Below are 13,324 nucleotides of genomic sequence, written 5' to 3' on the forward strand. Positions count from 1 at the left end.
TGTTAAGAATGCTGCACGGGCATAAATGTGAGGATGGTCATAAGTGTGAGGACCAGTCAAAAGTGCGAGGACCTGTCAGAAATGACTTTTTTCAGCCCTCTGAGTAGTCCCTATACACATAGCCATGGCCACCCGGTCACATGACCAGCTAGCCACACCCACTCAGTCACATGACCTCCAAGCCACGCCCACAAAATAAGCCACACCCACAGAACCGGTAGTAAAAAAATTTAGAACCCACCCCTGGTTGGGGGTCACCACAACATGAGGAACTGTATTAAAGGGTCGTGGCATTAGGAAGGTTGAGAACCACTGTTCTAGATAGTTTCTTTGGCATGATGTTTAGTATGAAAGATATAGTATTTTTTTAAACAAACTCCTTTAAAATCCTAACATAAAGTTCAACCCTTTTACTCATTTCTTTTCCCATTGGTCTATCTGCCAAAATTCTTAGCCTACTTTATTATATGTTCTTTAATCTGTTTTTCCTCTGTTTCAAATTTCAATTAAATGTTATACATTTTACTTTTTTATTATAGCCAATGGATTTGTTAATACTTGTAAAAATTATATGCTAGCTGTCTATTACACCATTCCACTAGAAATTAATGGTATGTGAAGATTTCCTCCATTTTATTCATTAATTAAGGCAAGCCAAGTTAAGAGTGTCTAGTCATCTATGAGTTTCCATTGCTGCATGTGGAGTTGAACCCGTCACAGTAATTCAGAAGTTTCAAAACAATTAAATTGGGAGAACTTAATATATAGTTATTCTCTTTACACTGTGTTCTTAAATATACTTACTTAAGTATTATTTATTTCATAGTGCTTTGAAACATACAACAGAACAGAGAAAGTATTTTTTAAATAAAACAATACTACTGTGTCTTATGCAAGGCTTGTCTAATTGCTCTAAAAGTACGGATAGGGTTGCCAGGTGTCCACTATTTGAGCAGACAGTCCACTTTTTTCACATTATGTTCACTATTTTTTTTCACAAAATAGTGGACATTTTTTTTATTCAAAAGCTTTATTATGAAATGGTACGTAATCTAAAGCTGTATAGTCTAAGAGAATAAGGATAGGAGAATCGCGTTTTGTCTTTTTTTTCATAAGTTAGAATGAGACAAAGATCGAATATCCATTGAACTCGATTCTCCGAAAAAATTAATGATGAGATTAAAATAAAAATATATTATAAAATTATGTACAGTTCACATTTTTAAAATGTATTGTAGCTTGTGTCGACTGATCTAAAATGGCGTCGAGTGATGAGAGTGATAGCGGCGAGATTTCGAATTCTTTAAAACGAAAGAGAGGAGTGTGCAAATACACCAAAGACTGGGAAGCTACTTTTGCATGGATTACCAACAACGAAACCAACAGAACAAATACGACGGCCTACTATAAATTGTGTCAGAAATGGTTCACAATTGAATATAATGGTATAAAAGCTGTCACACAGCATGCAAGCATAAAAAATCATTTAGATAAGGAGAAAATAGCTTCCAGCAACAAGCGAATCAATTTGTTTTTCATTGTTAAAGACTCCTCTTTAAACTGGATACCTCTAAAATCGTATTTTATTTCTCCTGGATCTGATGAGTGCCATAAGGTTATCTGGAACCTTATTTCGGATCAGGAAAATGAACTTGCAAAGGATGATGAACCAACAATTTCAGAATTGTATTTATATTTCACACACTTCTTCATGTCAATAATGCAAGACACCCTACTGAAGCTGGAAAGCAAGAAAATTCTTGCATGTGATCTTCACATTATCAAGTGTAAGCTGCGTGATTCTTTGCAAAAAAAATACGATGAGCAGTTTTTTGGAATAAAAGTTTTATTTGCCTTACGTAAAAAACATTTGCTGGAGAATGCCGTGCAAAAGTTCAAGAAAGAAGCCATCAACGTGTATCAAAGAGCCATTGCGTACCTAGAAAAGTGGTATAATTTCACCGATTCAGTATATGAGACGCTAAGTTGTTTCAATCTAATTGATCGTAATAACCCTTCAACTTTAGAAGAAATGACGAACATCTGGTTATTATCACCATGGCGAGAAGAACTTCCACCCAACACTCTCTTCGATAAAATTTCTGCCTCAGAAGAAGTTTATGTTCATCTGCAGGGCGATTCATCTCTTGATAAGTGGATGTACTTTTTCAAGAAAGAGCCAGCTCCGAGTTTACTGAAACTGTTCCAGTATTGTGCATCAATTCCGGTATCAAATGCAAACGTTGAACGAATTTTCAGCGTCATGGGAAATTTGTGGACTGACAAACGTAACCGACTGCTTGTACCATCAGTTCGAAGTGAAATTTGTATATTTTTTAATATTTCTCAACATTGTACTGAAATTAAAGAATTATTCCTTAAACACAAAGAATTGATCAAAGCTGCGCAGTCAAATAAAAAATTACACACGACAGCAAAGTAAAATGTAATTTAATATTTTACATATTATTATAATATATTTGATGTTTTGAATTTTAAGTAAAGTTTTGAAGTGATTATTTTAATACGTGTTAAAATGTTTGTAAGAAAATATATAATTTAATTGTAATTTTTTTAAATTTTTTTTACTACTTAAACCCCCCCCCCCGCTTGTACGCTATTTTTTGGAAGCAGACTTGGCAACCCTAAGTACAGATTGGTCTTGAAGTACATTTATTTCACCAGCAAAGCATGGTGAACGCAGAAACTCTGTGTTTTGAAATCTGAGCTAGCTCTGTCAGAGAGGTGGGGGAGAATGGATTATTGGCAGATGCTGCTTGTTGAATTCTCCCATGTGGTCTACCAAGAAAGGCCTGTTTCCTTCCCTTTTCCCACTTCCTGAGCTCTGCAGATAATCGCAAGGTAAGTGAATGATTGTGAGGGGCGGAGGAGGCCCAAGTGGCTATAGACCATCCAAGTGGGGCATGGGATAACTTGGGGGAGGGGAGGGCTTGGAAAGGCCCATGGCAGGTGGGTTTGTACCTGCACTTGGCCCTCCAGGGTCACCCTGAGGTACCTCATGTGCACTTAAAGAGCGGTGCATTTATTTAATGAATTTAATGAATTCATTGAGGACAGCAGGAATGGGAGGGTCGTTGATGTGGTTCATTTAACACCCCAATTTTCTACAGTAATGGGTATTACTCGAGGATTACTTGCACTATGCAGTAGATCTCCTACCAACTCCCTGACCCATTAGGGCTAGTGTTTCCTAAACTTCTTTCACTGATAATAGCAACTGCAGGTTCTCCCTCACTTGTACAAAAAAAAAGATTGTAGAGAAAGAAAAAAATTATTGTCAATTCATTAAGGCATTTGACAAAGTAAATCACATAAATAGTTTATCTTACTATTTGGTAAGATAAAAATATGTGCATTAGATTAGACAACATCACCGCTAAATTGATTTGTAACTTGCTGACTAGCCCTTAATAGAACTACATCTACAGGGAGGGAAGCATGTAGTGGGGTATCCCCCAAGCTTCTGTCTTAGACTCAGTATTCTTCAACACCTTCATAGATGTTTAGATACTCCTCAAAATTGCAGATGACACCAAGCTGGGAGGAATAGCCAATACTTTAGAAGATAGACTCAAGATACAGAAGGATCTTGACTTGAATACTGAGTCCTATCCAACAAAATTGCAATTTAGTTATGGAAAAAAATAAGGTTTGCCCTTAGGCAAGAAAAATTAAATTCCTAGGTGTAGAATAAGTGGTATCTGGCTCAACAGCAGTAACTATGAGAGGGATCTAAGACTCCTAGTAGATAACCACTTAAATATGAGCCAGCCATGTCCTGCAGCACCCTAAAAAGCAATGCGGTCTGAGGCTGCATTAACAGAGGGATAGAATCACGATCACACGAAATGTTAGTATAGTTTTATACTGCAGAGAAGAGCAACAAAAATTATTAGGGAACTGAAGGATGAAAGATATGAAGAATGGTTGCAGGAACTGGGTATCTCAATCTAATGAAGAGAAGAACTAGGAGTAACATGATAGCAGTCTTTCAATATCTAAAGCAGGCGTCACCAACCTTTCGGACTTCAGGAACACCACTAAATTCATAATTTTAAATCCTGCGGACTACTAATATGACCTGCCTAATGACCAGATGGGTGTGTGTGTGTGTGTGGCTAGGTGGTCATGTGACTGGGTGAATATGGTCAATTCGATGTCACTCGCATTGAGAGGCGCCTTGACAGCCTCTACTCGCCCCTCCCCTCCCAGCCACTCCTTGCCTGCCAGCCCGGGCTCCTTAGGGCCCCAACAGGAAGCAGTTGTTGGAGCTAAGTAGCCACCATGAGAAAGAGTTGGCAAAACAGCTGGCTCAGTTCAAATTGGATCTGACCGAGAAGGAGGCTCATCAGAAGCACATCACTGAGGACTATGAGCATAGGCTTTCCAAGCAAAGGGAAGACCTGTGGGAGTGCAAGGTCAGGTACCGACACCTGAAGGCTCAGCGGGCTGAGATGGTTAGCCAGTTTCAGGCCATGATGCAGTCCCACTGGAACAAGGCCCTCCAACTCTTCCCTACAGCGGCACTTCCCTCCAGCCTTTGCCCAAAGCTCTGCACCAGGAGGCTGAAGCAGACCCCAAGTAAGAATTTCTGCCCCCCTCCAACCCACACAAAAAGACCCCAAAGGAGGAGACTCTCTGCAGCAAAACAAACGTTCATTGCACGTATCCAGCCCAGGGGCCATAGTGTGAGGACCCCTGATTTAATGCAATATTAAAAATGCAAATAATTTTTCTGCGGACCACCAAAATTTTCTCTTGGACCACCAGTGGTCCATGGACCACCAGTTGGTGACTACTGATCTAAAGGGCTGTCACAAAGAAGAGGAGGACAACCTATTCTACAAAGCACCTGAGGGCAGGAGAAGAAGCAATAGATGGAAACTTACTAACAAGAGATCCAAGCTAGAACTAAAGAGAAATTTCCTGATGGTAAAAACAATTACATCATGGAGCGGCTTATCTATGGAAGTTGTGGGTGCTCCATCACTGAAATTTTTAAGAAGAGATGAGATGATTATTCATCTGAAATGGTATAGGTTCCAAGATCCCTTCCAACTCTGTTATTCTATTATTCTGTTAGATTGTTTTCTAGGCAGCATCTCTTTCCCTTGTCCCTCAAGGTCATTTCTGTTCCAGTTGAGGTGACAGTGAAACTGACCTACTTAAATGGGTCCAGTTAAATCTGCTCATTAAATTTTAATGGGATGATTTTCCTAGAAGAGCCATATGTATGTATTTTACACTTTCTGAAACAAATTTTACTTATTGTCAATATCTAGTACAGTTTGTACTAAATTATTATTAAATATTTAATAATTTCAAAAACAATATAGTATTTCCATGTAGTTTGACAGCTCCCCTTCCTTACAAGTAAACAGTATAGTACCAGCCTCTCTGAAAGTACCATAAATAGTGCTAATTTTAAAAATAGTTTGACAAGTGACAAACTGTTAATATTTGTTGTTTCTCTAAAATGTCCCTGAGGATTTTTAAAAATAAAGCTAAGGTATCACTTCTATATTACAAACAAAACTTAAAATAAAATTTATAATTTATGTCTTCTAATGTCTGGCTTTTGACTGACCAGGTATAAATTCAATAAATAGCTTTATGGAGACACTGAATGTTTTCCTGGCCAAAGGTTCACAAAAATCCATGAATGATAAGAATTTGTGGCAAATAGAAAATCTTTTAATAGCTATAAATGTTCTTAATTTATAGTTTTAGTAACTTGATTTAGTAACAATTTAGTTACAAAAACTATTTGTAAAGTTGCTTGGTCACTCACTGAACATTAACTGAAATCAACTTCAAAATTAAGAGTATTTACTTTTAATCTCACATTCTAGGACAAAACTATGAGATACAGTATTACTGTTTTATAGGCTTCCATGACTACTAGATGGATCTCAGCTGCAGTTGTTTTTACATTTAAGAAAGTAAAAGAAGCATGTTTATGTAACAGTGGATATTTTTGTGATCATTTTAGTTTCACAACCTCTGCCACCTTTTTGTCCATTAGCAATAGTCAGGCACCAGTAGGAGATCAGCCCCAGAACTATTTTTCTTACCCCTCACACATTTTTAGGTCCAGAGCCAAACCTGATTGTCTCTGATTTAAATATTTCCTTTTTATTTAAATAATTTATTATAAAAGGACAGCCTTTTTTTTCATTTAAGACAAACCAGATTTAAAATATGTTGATTTTAGCCCTATTTTCCAGAATGTGTACTTAAAAAGAATGCCAGTTTGGCTTAGTTCTAAGGCACAAGGCTAGAAGCTGTCCATTGTTACAGAAACTGTGAATTCTGCTCCCGCCTTAGCTATGAAAGCTGGCTGGGTGACTGTGGGCCAATCACTCCTTCTCAGCCAACCCATCTCATAAGATTGCTGTTGTGAGAAAAATAGGAGAAGGAAGGAGTATTATGCACATTCACCACCTTTACTAATTTATACTAATAATAAAGGTGGGATAAAAATAAATTTAAAAGTAATTTTTTAAAAAAATTATTTCAGGTGATGAAGGTGTTTAGTTTTCTGCTTTTCTTACTCAGTACGTAATTGATCTAATACTTTTTTTCCTGCTTTGCAATTGTGAAGGAAACACAGCTGTTTCATTGTTTCTAAAGCTAGGTAACTGGGACAAAATTATATAAATTGTTTATATAATTTTCTAATAAGCAACAGATCGCGTTTCAGGTGGATGGTTCCAGCCAGCGCTGCCCCCTGAAAACACTTTCCTCCCCGATTCCAAAAATGGGGCATGCAGAGGCAAAAAAAGCATTGCGTTTTCAGGCAGTTCCAGGTGGCTGAAATTGCGGCAACAGTGTTTTTGGTTGGCAGCGCCTTGCCTTATGCCCCCTGCGCAGCACTTGCTTCGCCATCCGAGTCCCGACCTTCGTGCTTCCTTGGGCTGCTTCAGGAATCAGGCTCTGACCGAGGCAGCAAAGGCGCAGGGGGCTTGCTGGGAAGCCCCGCATCATGTTTACAAGATAGCAGTGTCCAGGAGGACTGAAGTGCTGTGTCTCTATCGGGCCTTGCTGCAAGAAAGCCAGGCTTTCAACGCCTACGACTATAGGTAGGAAGACGGGGGTGTCTCGAGAGTGGAGCCTTCAGTGCCAAGTCCCTCTTCTACCCCCATGAAAATCATCCTCCACGCTGCCCCACCCACTCCAGTTAAATGCATATAAGGTGATAGGGTTTGTTTTAAACGGATAAAAAGATCTGTACTGCTTGTTATCAAAATCCGAGTGGAAGTGAGGATCCCCGCCACCTGGAACTGCAGGAAAATGCGATGCGTAGAGGCTGACAACCTCCGAAGGATGGGGGCCGGCAGGTGGGCAGGGCTACATTCGGTGTATAAGACACACCCAAATTTTCACCTCTTTTCGGTGGGGAAACATGTCTTATACTCCAAAAAATACGGTATATATTGGAAATTATTTTTATTCATTTTTTTTTCTTTAAACACTTGTCTTGAGTTTAGGCCATGGAACAATTTTACAACTAGAATTAACCAAAAAGTAATGGAAAGCAAATATAGCTGGGAAACATTTACATGCTATTAAGTTGTGAGATCAATTATACTTTAATGTTTATATTTCTAATCCATTTCAGTTTAATGATCCCAAATGCTAACAGCTTCGAGCTAGCCAAATGACATTAATACTTTTGTCCATCATTCTGTAAATTCCAAAAATAGTACAAGGCCTTCTGTTATAGTGACTGTAAGTGAAGATAAGTATTAGCAACATTAATAAATGATTGATTGCACATTACAAAAGTGAATAATATAGAGTTATTTATTGTTTATTTAGGAATTTGTAAGTAATCTTTACTGGATAAGTATCCTCTATCTGTTCTTCCTCATAGACACTGTCAGCCTTGGAAGCCATATTAGGCCAGAAGCTTCAATGCTGCCATCTCCTCGTGTGTGGGAAAGTAGGAGGGGGGATTTAGGAGAGGAGAATTAGTAGACATAATAGCATTCTTCCTCTCAGCCAAGGTCAGGGGCTGAGTCGAGGTGGAATGGACGTTGATTAGAGCATGTGACCAACAGGGGAGAAATGGGATGGTTTTGGGAGCTTTGAATTACTGAAGGAAAGCCCAGGCTTTTCAGATTCGGGATTTCCCAGATGTGCCAGTTTGCCTATTCTAGTAAAAAGGACTTTGGAAAATGCTTGCTTCCGTGTCTTTACTTGGAGAGGGTTTTTTTTCTGGAACGCTGACATTATCCCAAATCTCTTCCTAAACCTAACAGCACCCTGTAAAGGGGCTGTCAGGGGTATTGAGCCCCAGCATCTACCTAAACCCCGGGTGATGCAAAGACTCAGTGAAGATGGAGGAGAAAGGAGAAATCGGAGGGAGGCTCGCCAGGGTCCCTAATGCTCAAGAATGTACCGATCCCTTGCTTTCTCTTGCTGAAGAAATGGGACGAGCCATGGAGGCTGCCGAGGTGTCAGATTCCTGGAAGAGTTGTCATTCCGACCCAGCTCCAGGAGGGGAAAAGAAGTCACCCCTGGAGGTGAGTAAGAGGCTAGCAAAACCAATGTTCACCCTCCCTGATCCAGGACATGGAGGGGAGATTAGTAGGATGCAGACCCCCCTTACCCATCCAGAGGCCAAACAAGAGGATTAGCGCAGCATTCCAATCCTGCAGCAGTGGGGCATTTTTATTCTCTCAGTGTCAATCCCAGTGTAATCATTTGTATCTTTATTTTCAGTTATTTCCTTTTCAATATTGTCTTCTTGCTTCTCTTGCTTCTCATTCATATTTTCTCATTCCTTTTTTTTTTTTTTTTTTTTTGCATTCTAACCAACCCTCCGCTTCTTTATTTCCCTTAAACGCTTCTCTTATCTTTTGGAACATCTCCCTTAGTTTCTCATACTCATCCTCCCAATTCTCCATGTTATCAATTTTAAAGGGCAAGAATTTTTAAATTTATTATTTTCATTTGCATATGGTTCAAATTCAAGTCCATATAATGTCTTTTTTTTCTTTCCAAATATTGTCCAATTCAAATATTCATTTCAACTCTTCCAGTTTCAGTCTTTGTTCTTTCCACTTCTTTTGAGATCGTGCTCCAGCTGTTTAAACAAACACTCCTCCAGTATTTTCCCAGGATGGTCTAAATAAACTTGGTGCAATGCTTTCTTTTCACCAGTAGATGTCTCTCTCCAATTCACAAATCCCCCGACAACAAAGTATTGTAATTGTAAATCTACAAAAATAATTACTTCCTCTTCTCCAAATTAAGTCCTTTTGTTGTTTAAAAAATACGTCTCTGTTTTCTTTTTCTTATCTTATTTTTAATTTCTTCCAAGTCCAGTTTTAAATCCAGGTGGAAGGTTCCTTTTAGGGCTTTAGTTTTAAAGTTCCTCTTTTTTTTCCCACTTGAATTTCCAAGTGCCAATTAGCTGCTAATTATGTGTTGGGACTTATTTCAAGCTTTAAAAATTTTTTCTTCTTCTTACCTGTGAGTTGGCCAATCACTCACCCAATAAAATACTTTGTTCAATTTCCGCTCTTGCTCAGATCTTAGTCCGGTTGCCCCAGCTTGTAGTGGTTGTAATGGCTGCCTCCCCTACCGCAGGGTCAAAGAGCTGCCTCCAACCTTCCGAGGAACTTGCCTGTTCCTCTTGGTCTTCCAAGGCACCTCTCTCTCTCCCCCATCCCTCCAAGATGGTTCCGATCCAAAGACCTCCCCAACAGCGGTTTGGCTGGGTTTTTGCGAAGATCATTGGAGCTTCGCTATTTCCCAGCCAGTATCGCCACAACGCTTCCGATTTCCTCAGGTTGGAAAATCTGAGGAAGGAAAATCCCTATAAGTGACATTATTTGTGCCTGTTAAATTGTAGATTTAAGAATTTTGATGAAGCGATAACTTTACAAATTTGTAGTGGCGGACAATTAGGAGTCATATATAGTAATAAGAAAGTAATACCTAGAGACATGTGTTGAACATTTGATCTGAGCAGAAGGCAACATCAGAAAATTGTTGAACTGAACTTTAATAACTGTTTAGAAGATATTGGAACCCAGAAGTTACCAATAGCACTGTCAATATCAGAAATATTTTTGATGTACCACTGTGATTATTGTAACTACAAGTATTATTAGGATTGTTTATATTAAGCTTAATGGTATTATTTTTATGTGTATTGATAACAGTATATATGGTGTTAGATCAGCAAGTTAAATATAGTTAGGTTTATATAAATAGAATAAGTCTGATATCCAATGATTAATATTAATAACTTAAATATCACACAGTGAAGGATTCTATTGGTGTGAAAAAGTGGTGGGAGTCCTGGTTGGAGTCCAGCCTTGTAGAAAATTTTCTAAAAATGACAAGTACTACAAACTTAACTAAGGTAGGGATAGGGAGGAAGCAAACTACCCAGATATCATCAGTTAATGCAGAGATCGATAGAGGACATGGTCCAAAGGGAGAGGTCTAATTCCTTTAAAGATCTGCAGGCAATGCTACAGTCAATGCAAGAAGCTATGACTAAGAATCATGAAATGAAAAAAGAGATAGGAGAGGTAAGAAATGATACAAGAGAACTTAAAGAAAAAATACAAAAGATGGACGATAAATTTGAATTTTTCCAAAAGCAAATTACTAAAAATGAACAGAAATTGCAGCTGATGGAAGAAAGGATGGAGAGGGAAGGAAAAAGAATGGATGAAATGAGTGAGAAATTAATCCAGGTGAATAGGGAATTAGAGAATACAGTTATTTTTCTCGAATCAGAAAAAGCGGCACACTACATACGTTTCCAGAATATTAGAGAGGAGAAAGGAGAAGATCTGCCAGATATTCTGGCAGAACTAATAGCGAATGCGCTTGGAACAGAAAAGGAAGAAATGCTAACAGAAATGGATGAGATCTATAGAATCCATACAAATTACATGAGGAGGCACAATCTACCGAAAGAAGTAAATGTTATGTTCATGAAGAAATCAATTCGGGATGAAATATTGCATAGAACAAGTGATAATCCAATAGAATATAGAGGGAAACAACTGACAGTTCTAAAGCAGATCCCAAGAAGAATTAGGGAACTGAAAAGACCGTACCAGTTCCTAACATCAATGTTGACTAAGTATAATGTGAGCTTCAGGTGGCTGACACCGGAAGGTATAATGGTCACCTGGCAAGAAAAAAGGTATAGAGTGGACTCTTTGGACAAAGCAGAGGAATTTTATAACCAACACTTTGGAAGCGAGGAAGAACGAGAAGAACGAGAAGAGAGGTAAATATCAGAACAAAGAGAGTAAAGAATACCTGTTGTGGAAGAACATCTTAGAAAGAAGTAAAAAGAAAAAGGGGAAAGACCAGAGAGCAATGGTGAAACGCCTAAAGAACTGAGAGACCAGGACAAGAATGACAAGACCTAGATATAAGACATGAATAGAGGAATGCAAGAGGAAAGTAAGATTTTATCTGTGAATATTAATGGACTAAACTGTCCCGCAAAAAGGAGAGAGATCTTTCATAAATTACAAAGTTACAATTTGGAAATAATAGCATTACAAGAAGTGCACATAAAAGAACAATACAAACAGGTATTAGAATGCCCCAAACTGGGGAAATTATTTGTATCACTGGCAGAACAAAAAAAGAGAGGGGTAGCACTGTACATTAAGGAAACAATATGGGCCAAACAAATTTACAAAGATGAAGAGGGTAGAATTCTGGTCATGGAAATAATAGTAAATCAAAAATCGATTCTATTACTAGAAATCTATGCCCCCAGTGGGGGACAGGAATAGTTCTATAATAAACTGCACAATATCATTTGAGATACAGAATGTGATAACCTCTGTTAGTTAGGAGATTTTAATGCGATTGTAGACAAAGAATTAGATATAGAAGCAACAAATTAAAAAAAGGAATTAGAAGAACTTTGTCTGAAACTTTTTTTTAAAATGGTAGATGAATTAAATTTACAGGACACTTGGAGGGAGAGAAACCAGGGGAAGAAGCAATATACATATTACTCTAACAGACATCAGTCCTGGTCCAGACTTGACATGGTATGGATGTCAATAGAATTGAATGCAGAAGTAAAAGAAGTAGAAATAGAGACAAATACATGGGCAGACAATAACCCAATGAGGGTCTGTTGGAAAGGGCAAAAAAAGAAGAAGAAGAAGAAGAAGAAGAAGAAGAAGAAGAAGAAGAAGAAGAAGAAGAAGAAGAAGAAGAAGAAGAAGAAGAAGAAGAAGAAGAAGAAGAAGAAGAAGAAGAAGGACTCTAAGTAGGTCAATTCTAAAAGAGGAAAAATTTAGGCTGACAATCGAAAAACAAATGGACTTTTTCTTTAAAGAAAACAAGAATGAGGATACATCCCATGTATGTATACATGGGACATGGTGGCTCAGAGGCTAAGACGTTGAGTTGGTCGATTGAAATGTCAGCAGTTCAGCAGTTCGAATCCCTAGTGCTGTGAGTTCCCATTACTTGTCCCATCTTCTGCCAACCTAGCAGTTTGAAAGCATGTAAAAAATGCAAGTAGATAGATTGGTGACAAAATTTTTAAATATGCTTACGGCAATATATCCCAAATAGGAGGCCAGAGCAATAGTGAATGGAGAGGTGATAAAAAAATTTAAAATCCATAATTACAACAAACTCAAAACAACAGAAAAGGACAGACTTGGCGGAATGGGAAAATGTTCAATTATCATTGATTGGGAGGATATCAAGATGAATATATTACCTAGAATTTTATATTTGTTCCAGACAATTCCAATTAGATTGGGAAAATATTTTTTCAAAGAATTGAATAAAATAGTGTTAAAATATATTTGGCAGGGAAAGAAGGCGATGATTAAATTAAGGTTGTTACAAGATGCCAGAATGAGAGGGGGTTTTGGTTTACCTAACTGGGAACTTTATTATCAAGCGACAAGTTTGATGTGGATCAAAGAATGGATAACGTTAAGAAATACCAGATTATTGAATTTAGAAGGAGATGATTTGTTGTTGGGGTGGCATGCTTTTTTATGGTATAAAGGAACAAAAGTACAGGGGTATTTTAGAAGACATCATATACGTGAGGCTTTGTTATTAAACTGGGAGAAGATTAAAAAACAACATTATTTGAAAATTCCAGTCTGGGTATCAATGATTGAAGCATTTTCATATTCAGTAATATTTAGAAGGGAACAAATTGTTAGATATAGTGAATTAATGGATGAAAAGAGTGAACTTAAATCAAAGCAAGAATTGGAAGAAAAAGGTTTTAAGATGGATTGGTTTTCTTATTTGCAAATACGTTCTAGATATG

General features: G+C 37.9%; 2 protein-coding genes across 7 annotated transcripts in view; both read left to right on the forward strand.

The window, feature by feature from the left end:
- MYRIP (myosin VIIA and Rab interacting protein) overlaps positions 1-13,324 on the forward strand; it is a 253,774-nt gene that overhangs the window by 93,586 nt on the left and 146,864 nt on the right. The window lies entirely within an intron of this gene.
- LOC148114234 (uncharacterized) lies at positions 10,353-12,414 on the forward strand. The gene is made up of 3 exons (XM_087891579.1): positions 10,353-11,284; positions 11,513-11,597; positions 12,209-12,414. Exons 1-3 carry the CDS (start codon positions 10,443-10,445, stop codon positions 12,290-12,292), a joined length of 1,011 nt encoding a protein of 336 aa, XP_087747705.1. The 5' UTR covers positions 10,353-10,442; the 3' UTR covers positions 12,293-12,414.

This window comes from Pantherophis guttatus, chromosome 4 (assembly GCF_059756535.1).
Source record: "Pantherophis guttatus breed Tessera chromosome 4, ASM5975653v1, whole genome shotgun sequence".
NCBI lineage: Eukaryota > Metazoa > Chordata > Lepidosauria > Squamata > Colubridae > Pantherophis > Pantherophis guttatus.

Coding starts and splice junctions, on each gene's coding strand:
- LOC148114234 (XM_087891579.1), top strand. CDS start 10,443: ATGCAGAGATCGATAGAGGACATGGTCCAAAGGGAGAGGTCTAATTCC. Junction 11,285..11,512: donor CGAGAAGAACGAGAAGAGAG/GTAAATATCAGA, acceptor TCCCGCAAAAAG/GAGAGAGATCTTTCATAAAT. Junction 11,598..12,208: donor TAAAAGAACAATACAAACAG/GTATTAGAATGC, acceptor GAAGAAGAAGAA/GAAGAAGAAGAAGAAGAAGA.